Source organism: Geotrypetes seraphini, chromosome 2 (assembly GCF_902459505.1).
Source record: "Geotrypetes seraphini chromosome 2, aGeoSer1.1, whole genome shotgun sequence".
NCBI classification, from domain to species: Eukaryota; Metazoa; Chordata; class Amphibia; order Gymnophiona; family Dermophiidae; genus Geotrypetes; species Geotrypetes seraphini.
In genome coordinates, this window is record NC_047085.1 from 355,598,738 (window position 1) to 355,611,263 (window position 12,526).

The 12,526-nt window shown below is 42.4% G+C and overlaps 1 protein-coding gene across 5 annotated transcripts in view; it reads right to left on the reverse strand.

Moving 5' to 3' along the window:
* Positions 1 to 12,526, reverse strand: part of TNS3 (tensin 3) — a 776,331-nt gene that overhangs the window by 570,509 nt on the left and 193,296 nt on the right. For all 5 annotated transcript variants that reach the window (XM_033930434.1, XM_033930433.1, XM_033930436.1 and 2 more), the window contains one exon: positions 614 to 651. In XM_033930434.1, the coding sequence (XP_033786325.1) occupies positions 614 to 651 (38 nt within the window). The remainder of the gene's footprint in view (positions 1 to 613; positions 652 to 12,526) is intronic.

Here is a 12,526-nt window from a genome sequence, read left to right on the forward strand (position 1 = left end):
TTTATATAAATATTTCATTTTATCAAAAATCTTTAAGATATATTAGATACTCATCTTTTTTAGTAAAGCATAGCAGGGGTTCTTCAACAACATAGGCTATGTTTCGCCCAGGGGGCTTTATCAAGGTATTTCCCCTTTGTTATGCCGGTTCCAAGTTGACAACGGCAGTATACTTCTTTATCTTGTTTTGGCTCATCATCTGTTACAACTATATATCCAGGAATGAAAAAGATGCTATAGAAGTTGTGGTAGACATATTCTAGACCAGGGGGTAGGCAATTCCAATCCTCGAGAGCCCTTGGCAGGTCAGGTTTTCTGGGTATCCACACTGAATATGCAAGGGGTAGATCTATATAGCAAGGAGGCAGTGTATACAAATCTATCTCATACATATTCATTGTGGATATTCTGAAAACCTGACCTGCCAAGGGGTCTCGAGGACTGGAATTTCCTACCTTCCGGTCTAGCCAATAGATCTTGTATCCTCTTAACTTTCTGGAAATAAAAATGACAAGGAATTCTTACACAGTAGGCCACTGGCAATCTATTTTACGCATTGCACAAATATTTATAATGCACAACATACATAAAATATTATTTTAATTTCACATACCTTTGGTTCACATTTCTTGTGGCAGGCATACCTGCAAACTAGAACAAAAAAAAAACAAGACATTGGAATAAAGAGTGTGACACTTAAATTATATGATTTAGCCTTGGTTATAGAATGTGGTAGGTAAATTAATACTTAAATAAAACTTGCCATGTTGCAAATTAGTTTTAGTTACATTCTTCATTTTTTTAAAACCAGCTACAGTAACCATTCAACAGTATAAAACCAAACATTGAATATAAAAGTGGTCAACAAAATCTATAGAAGTTTCTGTTTGAGTATAAGGAAACGTTCCTTTCTCTAACCTGATCATCTTAGTGCTATGTTATTCTACTGGTGTTCAGTGAACTTTTTTCTAGCAAAACAGGCGCTGATACTCAAATGCAAGGTCACCCTTCAGTGGTGCGGAGATCACTGACTAATTTGCCCTGCAATAGGCAGGTCCCCTGCAACCAGTCACAGAACATATGATAAGGCATGGCCTGGACTTTTTCCATTAATACAACGGGACCATGGGTCAATTTTAGTAGGAAGTGGAAATGGTGCCAGTACTCAGTAACCCCCATGTAAGTATCTCGAACAAAACACCCTGCTGGTGTTGGACCCAAAAAGACATTGCTCACACATGCTCAGACCTATTTATAATGTGTGATGAATGTTGACATGTGAACTGATGCGTGCAGCAAAAACAAATATTTTATGATCATAGTTTTTTTTAGATCATAGTTTTTCAGTCTCTTATTAACATAAGAATAGCCTTACTGGGTTAGACCAATGGACCATCAAGCCCAGTAGCCCGTTCTCACGGTGGCCAATCTAGGTCACTAGTACCTGGCCAAAACCCAAAGAGTAGCAACATTCCAGCATCTCAAAGAATAGCAAGATTCCAGAACCCCAAAGAGAATAACATTCCAGAGCTGAGATTGTGATGTCATAATGCCTCATTCCACAGTGCCTCAGAGCCAATCCAGGTCCCTTGTACCTGGCCAAAATCCAAGGAGTAGCAATATTCCATGCTATCAATCCAGGGCAAGCATTGGCTTCCCCCATGTCTTTCTCAATAACAGACTATGGACTTTTCCTCCAGGAACTTGTCCAAACCTTTCTTAAAACCAGCTATGCTATCCGCTCTTACCACAACCTCTGGCAATGCGTTCCAGAGCTTAACTATTCTCTGAGTGAAAAAATATTTCCTCCTATTGGTTTTAAAAGTATTTCCCTGTAACTTCATCGAGTGTACCCTAGACTTTGTAATTTTTGAGGGAGTGAAAAATTGATCCACTTGTACCCGTTCTACTCCTCTCAGGATTTTGTAGACTTCAATCCTATCTCCCCCTCAGTCGTCTCTTTTCAAAGCTGAAGAGCCCTAATCGCAAGATTCAAGCACAGGATCTCAGTCATGAACTAAGGATGATCCCTTTTGACCTTCTGGCTAAGATTAACGACCTCAACAATTCTAGAATGGAGAGGAAAGGGGGTTCCAAGCAGTGGAATAGCAAGGGTGAGCGGCGCCTGGGGCGGTAGCGCCCCTCCCCCACCTCCACATGCGCCCCCTCCCCTGTACCTCTTTCACTTTGGTGCGAGCAGCCGCCAACTTGCCTTCCGCGTCAGCTTCGGCGCTCTCTCTGACATCACTTCCTAGGCGCGGGTCCCAGAAGTGATGTCAGAGAGAGCGCCGAAGCTGACGCGGGAGGCAAATTGGCGGCTGCTCGCGCCAAAGTTAAAAAGTGTACGGGGGAGGGAAGGGGGCGCATGCACGGCAGGGGGAAGATGGAGAGGAGGAAGGGTGCCAGTGCCCCGAGCAAGACAGCGCCTGGGGCAGAATGCTCCTGCCCCCCTCTCCCCACTTACTACGCCACATGACCTACAACTTAACACCATCGGGGACATAATGATATTACAACCACTGCAAAGCAACAGTTGTAAGAAGAATAAAATTTACACGTCTCCCTCCATATTCGTGGTTTCCGCAATGGCGATTTTTAGCGTGCTGACTCCTGCCCCCCAAATTACATCATCCATGAGCACAGTACAGTACGGTACCAATAAAAATTCAGACGCTTGAGCGAGGCATTTCAGATGTTAATTTAAGTAACTGGCTCCCAGTTGCAAGGCGCTCCATGACCAGGTTGGGTTTGGGAGCAGTTTCTGCTTTTCACCCCATTCTCTTTTTTTTTTTAATCTTTACTGATTTTCAAACTTTGACAGTGCAATACAATTAATTGAACATAAAATCCTGCATAAAACGCACTATTAACTACACAAGTAATACATAAAACAATCATTTTCTCCCACCCTCCTCCCAATTATTAATACAATAAAACATATTATGTGATTACAATATTATAATTAAGTAATCTTAATCCTCAAAATACATTTCCCTCCCCCCACCCACCCACCCTGGATGTGTAAGGAAATCTAATAAAAGGAGAGATACATGACCCAATTCTCAGTGACCTCGTGACTGATCTATTTCTTGCAGGGGGTCACATCAGCCAATCAGAACGGATTACACAAAGTCCGCAAGAGGAGCGCTGCTTAGAGCCCGAGATGTGGGAGGGGCAGCTGAATCGGGGGTTTCTGCTTCTAATGAGGGGTTGGAAGCCAGTTCTGCTATTGCCGGTCAATTGCCGAAGGGGGCAGGCAACCTGCCGGCTGGGGTTTCCTGCTGTTCCTGACCTTGTTGGAAGTGTTTACCAGAGCAGGTGCCTCCAGGAGCGGAGCCTGCAACTGTTTCCAATCTGCCCACTTCTCCCTTTCAGCTCAATATACACATAAATACATTGCTGCTGTTATTCGTGGTTTTTCCGTATTTGCGGGTTAGTCAATCGCCAATCACCACGAATATGGAGGGAAAAGTGTACATCTACTAATGCCAATTGCAAAGATGTTTAAGCATGGGTACTGTGGCTTGCCTGACTGCCCATTAGCACTGCTACATGTTGACATATTCATCAGATTCTCCAAACCTAGCACTAGCTCCTCACATTAACAACTAACTCCCTGGAAATAAGTCTCCGGGGACACAAAAACAGAAACATCTGCTGGACAGCTTGGAAACTGTTTGACCTTACTCAACTGTTTCCTGACCTCTGAGCTGAAGATGGATCCCTGCTGATCACGGCAGGGAAACCAGGAGCACACCAGAAATTAATCACCCATAATGCCAAGTGATCTCTCAGAAGACCAGACAGCACAAGATAGTAATGTTCATTCATAGCTACTGACTAAACTGCAAGTAGCCAAATATTAGAAGGGGCGAGAATCTGGTATTTTGTTCAGTGGGAAGTGCACGAAAAGTCATTCGCAGAAAAGAATGACCAAAGTAAGAGAAATTAAGTATGGGTATTAGAAAACCAAGATAATTCAGTCTTGCTTTCACCGACTGATTACATCACCAAGTTTTCTAAGCCAAATTTGCTTCAGTTCTCTAAACCATCTGAACAGTCAAGAGGGTAAATTTCTAAGGCTGAAAACTGCCCAACACATGTATAAGATAAGCATACATGTGTTCCCAAGGATAGGGTTGGATTGGAGAATCTATTTACATGCATACTTGTGGACTTCCTGGAGTATAAGCATTAAGTTTACATAGAGAAAGAATTCACCCAAATCACGGATACTGATTTGTGCATGAACTTTTCCTGAGGCAAATTTCAAAGAGGAGATTTTCCCTTTGAAAACTGATACGCAGAGTCCATGGAAGAAATGTACCTGCAGACTTTAAACATATGGCTTTGTTTGAAAGCTGCTCCTAAAGGCTTTCTCCACTATTTATCTATAGAGAAAATGCTTAGGATAAGAGAACCTGTCCTAATTTCACCAATGATTTCTCTTTTTGTTCCTAGGGGAAAACCCTTACAGAGATGATACCTTTCCAGTCCTATTATTTCAGAGTCTTCTCAGGAAGGAAATGTGAGAATATATATATAGTGAAAGCATGGCTCCTAAATGATTATTTGTCAAATCCACTGTAAACTGAGTATATCTGCACACTTATCCCCTGTTATTCAGACCACAGGAGATTGCCGGTGATCTCTCACAGTCCATAGCAAAACCCAAATTTCAATGCCAGCGCTGTATCCGGCAACAGTCATTTATTTATTTTAAAAATTTATATACTGTTTAAAACCTATTTTTGGCCTGCCAAGCCATAGCCGACTAGGTCAATATTCAGCAGCTAGCCAGCTAAGTCTCAACGGCCAAAGATAGACCAGTCTTTTAGACAGGTCCATCTGGCCGGCAAACAGTTGGCGATCTACTGAACATTGGCCAGACTTTTATAAAGGCAACAGATGAGATCCAGTTGCCTCACCATTGGTAATCAGGGTATGTTTTAAGATGATTTTTTTTTTTTAACTTTATTAAATTTTCAAGGTTAATACAAAGTGCATAAAATTATATATACATTAATAATCAGAATCGGAACTTACAATCCATCAGAAACAATACAAAATGAATTATCCCCACCCCCTCCCTTCCATTACATTCAATCAAAGAATAAACAAAGGAGATAACCCCCCTCCCCCCCCCCCCCAACCCTTCCATGGATGTGTATATAAAGCTAAAGGAAATTAAAAGTAAAAGACAACTATACCGAAGTAACAAAAGTAGTTAATGGACCCCAAACTAATCTGAATAAATTATTATGCCCCGGCATGTCAGCATTCATTTTCTCATACTTATAACACAAACATAAATTTGCCCACCAAAAGGTAAAACTAAGCCGATCTCAATTTGCATGACAATCCCGGTCATGATAATGAAAAGCCAGCATTTATACTGGCAAACCTCCCCCTCCCCTTACATTGGTAGAAAGGCTCAGAGATGAAGGGTCAATACCGGGTGGACTTTACAGAAATATCAAAGAAGAGACAAGTTAATTTAATCATGTATTTTTAATGGGTATAACTAATGGGCAGACTAGATGGACCGTTCAGGTCTTTATCTGCCATCATTTATTATGTTCTATGTTCATTTTTGGTGATATTATAGAAAAAACCAACAACAGATTTTGGAGGTCTGTTGGATTTGTGCAGAAAAAGAGAGAGGAGTCAAAGATTACTCTGAGTTTGCAAGCTGAGACAGGGAGGATGAGAGTGTTATCCACTGCGATAGACAGAGGGAGTAGAGGAAAGGTAGATTTAGGTGGCAGAATAAAAGTAGCTCAATTTTGGTCATGTTCAATTTTAAGTGGCGGTGGGACATCAAGGCAGTAATGTCCGACAGGCAGGCTGAAACTTGGGTCTGGATTTCTGGTGTCGAGAGGTAGATCTGGGAGTCAACAGCATAGAGGTGATATTGAAAACCATGGGAGGAGAAAGCAATGTTACTTACCGTAACAGTTGTTATCCAGGGACAGCAGGCAGCTATTCTCACTAGTGGGTGACGTGATCCAACGGAGCCCCGATGCGGACGCTTCTTTGAAGAAAACTCGAAGTTTCGAGTCGCCCGCACCGCGCATGCGCGAGTGCCTTCCCGCCCGATGCACCGGGCGTGTCTCCTCAGTTCAGCTAGCTAGCAGAGAAGCCAACCCAGGAGAGGTGGGTGGGACGTGAGAATAGCTGCCTGCTGTCCCTGGATAACAACTGTTACGGTAAGTAACATTGCTTTATCCCAGGACAAGCAGGCAGGTATTCTCACTAGTGGGTGACCATAATGGGATGGTGGGAACGTCGGAAACTTAGGAGAATAAATTTTGTAGTACTGTTTGGCCAAACTGTCCATCCCGTCTGGAGAAAGTATCCAGACAATAGTGTGAAGTGAAGGTATGAACCGAGGACCAAGTGGCAGCTTTACAAATCTCCTCAATTGGTGTTGATCTGAGGAAGGCTACAGAAGCTGCCATCGCTCTGACCTTATGGGCTTGAAAATCAGCGATTACGATCAATTAAAATCAAAACTGCGGACTAAGAAGGCATAAGCGAAGGAACTTTGCGCAGAGAGTCGAAGACGGACTTCTCGGCTCCGCGGAAAAGTAAGAACTGAGGAGACATGCCCGGTGCATCGGGCGGGAAGGCACTCGCGCATGCGAGGTGCGGGCGACTCGAAACTTCGAGTTTTCTTCAAAGAAGCGTCTGCATCAGGGCTCCGTTGGATCACGTCACCCATTAGTGAGAATACCCGCCTCCTTGTCCTGGGATAAGTTCAGAGTACCAAGAGAATGAGTATAGTTCAGGGGTAGGCAATTCCGGTCCTCGAGAGCCGAAGCCAGGTCAGGTTTTCAGGATATCCACAATGAATATGTATGAGATGGATTTGCATGCACTGCCTCCTTGAGATGCAAATCTATCTCATGCATATTTATGGTGGATATCCTGAAAACCTGACCTGGCTCCGGCTCTCGTGGACTGGAATTGCCTACCCCTGGTATAGATGAAGAAAAGAAGAGGACAGAGCCTTGGGGTACCCCGACAGATGGTGGGATAGCAGTGGAGAAGGATCCACCACTGCATATAGTAAAGATACAATATGAGAGATAAAAAGAGAACTAAGAAAGAACAGTCCTGAAATCCAAGTGAGGACAGCTTGTTGACTAAAATTACACACAATAGTTGAGATGTGGTTGCACCATGGAGCGATACAAGAGCATTATAACATTCTCAGTTTTATTCTAATCATTCTTAACATTCCATTTGGCACTGAGCAGAGGATTTCAACGTATCATCAACAACGCCACCTAGATCCTTTTCCTGGGCAGTGACTCCTAATGTGGAACCCTGTATCATGGGGCTTTACTTTGGGTTCCTCTTCCCCCTATTCAAGTTTCAAGTTTTATTTAAAATTTGATTAATCGCTTAATCATACTTCAAAGCGATGTACATAATTAAAAGCATTACAACTTTTAGGGGGGACGAAACATCTAACCTATACTGCACATACGCTACAAAAGTGAAAAAGGGTAAGAAGTGCAATAATTGATAGAAAAGGAAACAAAAAGGGGATAAAACAACATTCACTTTGCACTTGCTCACATTAAATGTCATTTTGCCATTTGGATGCCCAGTCTCTCAGCCTTATAAAGTCCTCTTGCAATTTTTCACAATCTTCTTACAATTTAATAACTTTGTGTAATCAACAAATTTGATTACCTCGCTTATTATTCCAGTTTCCAGATCATCTATAAATATGTTAAAAAGCAGCTGTCCTAGCACAGACCCATCTCCACTGAGAAAATTACCCACATGGAGGGGCATAATCGAAAGGAACATCTAAGCCCGTTTTAGTCCAAGTCGCATGTCATCCAAAGTATAAAACAGCTAAGGACACATTTTTGAAAAATACGTCCAAATTATTTTCCGCTTCGAAAATTGGCTAATTATACATCCTGTCGATCTGATCGTCTAAGCTGCTAAATCGTCCATCTTTATACCACATTTTCGTCCAACTTTACGTCCAAGGCAAAAACGCCTAGAAACAGACCTATTGGATGTGGGAGGAGTCTACAAAGTGATGGACTGGACAACCAGACATTGCAACTAAATAGTGGGGTACCTTACAGGGCACTGCTGAGAACTTCACAAAAAGGGTGCCATGTCTTCATCGCACTACAGCTCCCTTATAGATAATGGTGAGCCCCCCAAACTACCTCCAAAATCCCCTAGACCCACCTATCTACCACCCCAATAGCCCTTATGGCTGCAGAAGACACTTATAGGGCAGTACAATAGGGTTTGGATTTTTTTTTTAGGGGAGTGCACATGTTTAACCAGCAATGCAGTGATTACAGTGGCTTATTGAAATGGATCCTCCTCTCCATGGGTCCCTAACCCAACCCCAAGACAGTTTAAGATGCCTCTGTACAGCACGACTAGGCTTTCCTATGCCAGGCTGCAAGGTGATGATGTTCTGGAGGTACAATTTTCAAGTTGTGATTAATATTTTTATGGGGGTGAGGAGGTCGGTGATCATTGGGGTAGTGTGTGGGGCTCTGTATTATGTGTTTGCAGTGCTTATCTGGTCACTTTAGGTGGGTTTTTGTGACTTAGACCATGTTTTAAATGGTCTAAGTCACAACGTCCAAGTTCCGTCGATCCTGTGCTGTATAACTTTCGGTTTTACATGCAGTACGACTAAGTCTATGCCGGCCCATGTCCCGCCCAACTCCCGCCCTCGACACTCCTCCTGAAACGCCCCATTTAGCTATGGTCGTTCAGCAGCACTATGAAGGCCTAGGCCGTTTAGAAATACGTCCAAAACCCGTTTTTATTATCGGCACTTGGATGTATTTTGACAATGTTCGTCCAAGTGCCGACTTAGGCCGGTTTTTGGACGTTTTTCTCTTTTGATTATGAGCCCCATAGTCTCTTAGGGTCTGTCATTGGTCACAATCAAAGACAGAATGCTAATCTCGATCTATCTTATGTTCCAATGCACCTCCAATTAGAATATCTATTATCAATACATCCTCTCTGACCTCATAGCTACATGTCTCTGTAGAGACACATGTATCATTGTAATCACAGCTTTATTTTCTTGAAAAAAAGGTGCTGGCACCAGTGGTGTAGTGATGGGGGGGTAGACTACCCCAGTGCCATCTTGGTCAAGGAGCCAACACCTCTTTTCCTCTCCGCCCACCCACCTAATCAAAATCTTCACTAGCAGCAAGCAGCTTCTCCTAGCTGCTGCTTGTGCTGGCCTCAGCTCTCCTTCTGATGTCACTTCCTGGTCACGTCAGTAGGAAGTGACATCAGAGGAAGAGCTGAGGCAACACAAGCAGCAGCTAGGAGATGCTGCTCACTGCCACTGAAGATTTTGAAAAAGTATGTGGAGGGAATGCGACAGGGAAGAATGTAAGGGGGCACATGGTACGGCGATGTCAGATGTCACCACCCTAGGTACCTTCTTCCCTCACTACAACACAGGTTGGTTCTCATGCATAACCAATCGTATGTAACCACCTGGAATGCAGAGCTATACTCTGCCTCTGAATGTGAGGAAGAAGCGTTTGAGGCTGGCTGGAGCATCAGTGAAGAAGAAAAAAAAAAAAGCAAGCTGGGAAAGTTTGAGTGAGAAATATAATGGGCTGGATAGGACATCTTTGGAAGGTACAAATAAAATGGTGCTAGAACTCTGTACCCAGTGCGTACTGGCTGAAAAATAGCCCTGACTGTGAGAGATCTTATAAACCTTATAGGTAAAGATGGAGAACACCACAAGACAGTATCACGGTTTTACACTGTGAATGAGTACCCAAAGAGCATTTATGAAGGTGGTACAATACAGGTAATAGGCATGACTTTCTTCAGGACACACTTTATTACTGTGAATCCCCTTCACTTCTGTTGCCCTATAAACTCTGTATATCTTTGGACGGTCTATTTGTATTTCCTTTCACTCACACATTGCCTTTATTACTGTTTAATTGCTTATAATAAAACTGAATTCACCACAGACTTGATAAGAGATCACACTGCATTTCCCTAGAAAGGAGGTGTGATTTAGGGGGTAAGACCGGTGATTTATAATTCAAGAGAAAGTGTGCGATTCATGAGCTCAAATCATGTTCTTCTACAAACCACATGCCTCATCGCCAGAAAATCACTTTGGGTTCAATGTTCTCACACATAGGAAGTTGCAACAGGTTATTCATGGAATAGGGTGGGAGGAAGAGCAAGTAGGGGATTGGGGGAAGGAAGGTTACAGAGTAGAGAATGACACAGGGAAAATTTTTTCACCGTCCCCACGGGATCTCATTTTCCCGTCCCGGTGAGTTCTTTTCCTGCCCCTGCCCCATTCCTGCAAGCTCTGTCCTCACCTGCACAAGCCTCAAACACTTTAAAATCATAACTGTTTGAGGCTTGTGCAGTTAAGGCTGAGCTTACGGGAATAAGGCAGGGACAGGGACAAAATACATGGGGACAGGGAAACTGAGTTCCAGTGGGGACAGGGACAAATTTGTCCCCGTGTCGTTCTCTATTACAGAGCAAGAATGGGTAGAAGGGGTGGAAAAAAGGGGAAGAAAGTGTGTGCTTCAGGGAGGAATGTTAGGGTCAGATGCATGCAATGGGAGAAGTGCTAGAGGTTGTGGGATATCCTGTAGTATTCCCCACCGATACAATTCTCCCCCATCTTCCACCAAATCCCCCAAAACTCTGCCGCACTCATACATCCACATCCAATTCATGAGAACTTGAAAATCATACACATACAGATATTGAGTCACAAGGTATTTTTTAATGGCATTCATAACCCATTTAGACCAAGATTCTAAAAATGGCACCACACTACCCCCAGATTTTCAATGTCAGGCCATTTGCGGTGACCAGCACTGAATAGCCAAGTTTTGGGTTTTTTTAGGCGATTAGCCAATAACCACTTAGCTCAGGGGCAGGCAATTCCGATCCTCGAGAGCCAGAGCCAGGTCAGGTTTTCAGGATATCCAGAATAAATATGCATGAGATAGATTTGCATCTAAAGGAGGCAGTGCATGCAAATCCATCTCATACATATTCATTGTGGATATCCTGAAAACCTGACCTGGCTCCGGCTCTCGAGGACCGGAATTGCCTACCCCTGGCTTAGCTGATATACTAAATCAGCTAGTGCATAAAGATAGGACTTCTATTTATGTGGTCCTAGCTCTGCGTTAACCTTAGCTGGTTAGCACTGAAAATCAGGGCCTATATCGGACATGATCCGGAATGCCCCCAGGATCGCCTGCTGAAAATAACCGGTTAGCCGCCAAGACACACGTTAACTGGTCAGTGGCTGCTGACAACTGGTTCGCTCATTCTGAATATCAAGTGGGCATACTATTATAACTTGAAAAACCTAAAAAAAAAAATCCTATAAATTACATTACATTAGTGATTTCTATTCCGCCATTACCTTGCGGTTCAAGGCAGATTACATCCAAACTAAAACAAGAATTACATTTCAACTTTGAAGTAATAGGTTAAACGATGAGATAAAATTTTAAGGGAGAATTATGGGTTTTAGATAATGTTTGGTAACTAGAAAAATTAAAGAGTACTAAGGGCTTATAGAGTGTTGGATGTTGGGTTAGAATTGTTGTGCTGGATAGGTTTAACGTGTTTTTTGAAGAGTATGGTTTTAATTTATTTATTTTTTTAATTCTTTATTCATTTTAAATACATCATCAAGTGTAACAAATTATATCAATATATCACAATATGTATCACTTGAAAATCTTACATAAATAATCATAAAATATAAAAATTATCCCCCCTTCCACCCAATCTTCTTCAAGTACAACCAATAACCTAATTCAAATAAAAACAAACTTATTAAAAACAATCAAATTTTCTCCCCCCCCCAATAAAAATATATATATCTACCAACAGGAAAATGATGTTCACTCATTGCAATAACTTTCTAATGGCCCCCAGATCTTTTTAAAATTATCATAACTACCTTTCTGCAAAGCAATTGCTTTTTCCATTTTATAAATATGACAAAGTGAATTCCACCAAAACGAATAACTAAGATTAGAATAATTTTTCTAATTACTAGTAATATGCTGTTCTTGAAGGTTTTGTAATCTGTGGATGAAGATAACAGAGTAGTGAGTTGTTTGTCCAACTTAGCTGCTTTGGAGGCTATTAGGTTGTCATAAATACACTAGCCTGCAAATGCAGCCCTCTAAGCATCGTCATACGCTTGAATAAATAACAAGGATTTAAGCTATTTTTTCCAAAAATGAGTATATCAGGCAGCAATCTAATGTGGTTCCATCTGTCTGGACCAGCACACGAGAAAACACATGAGAAAACACACTCCAAAAGATGTGTGGCCTCATATCTCAGTACCTGCCTTGATATATAGTACAGTCAAACCTCGGTTTGCGAGTGTTTTGCAAGACGAGCAAAACACTCCTGCAAACCGAACGTTGACTCGATATGCGAGCCCCCACCGCACCACGGGAACCGGCTTCGCACCTCCTGTGTCCCA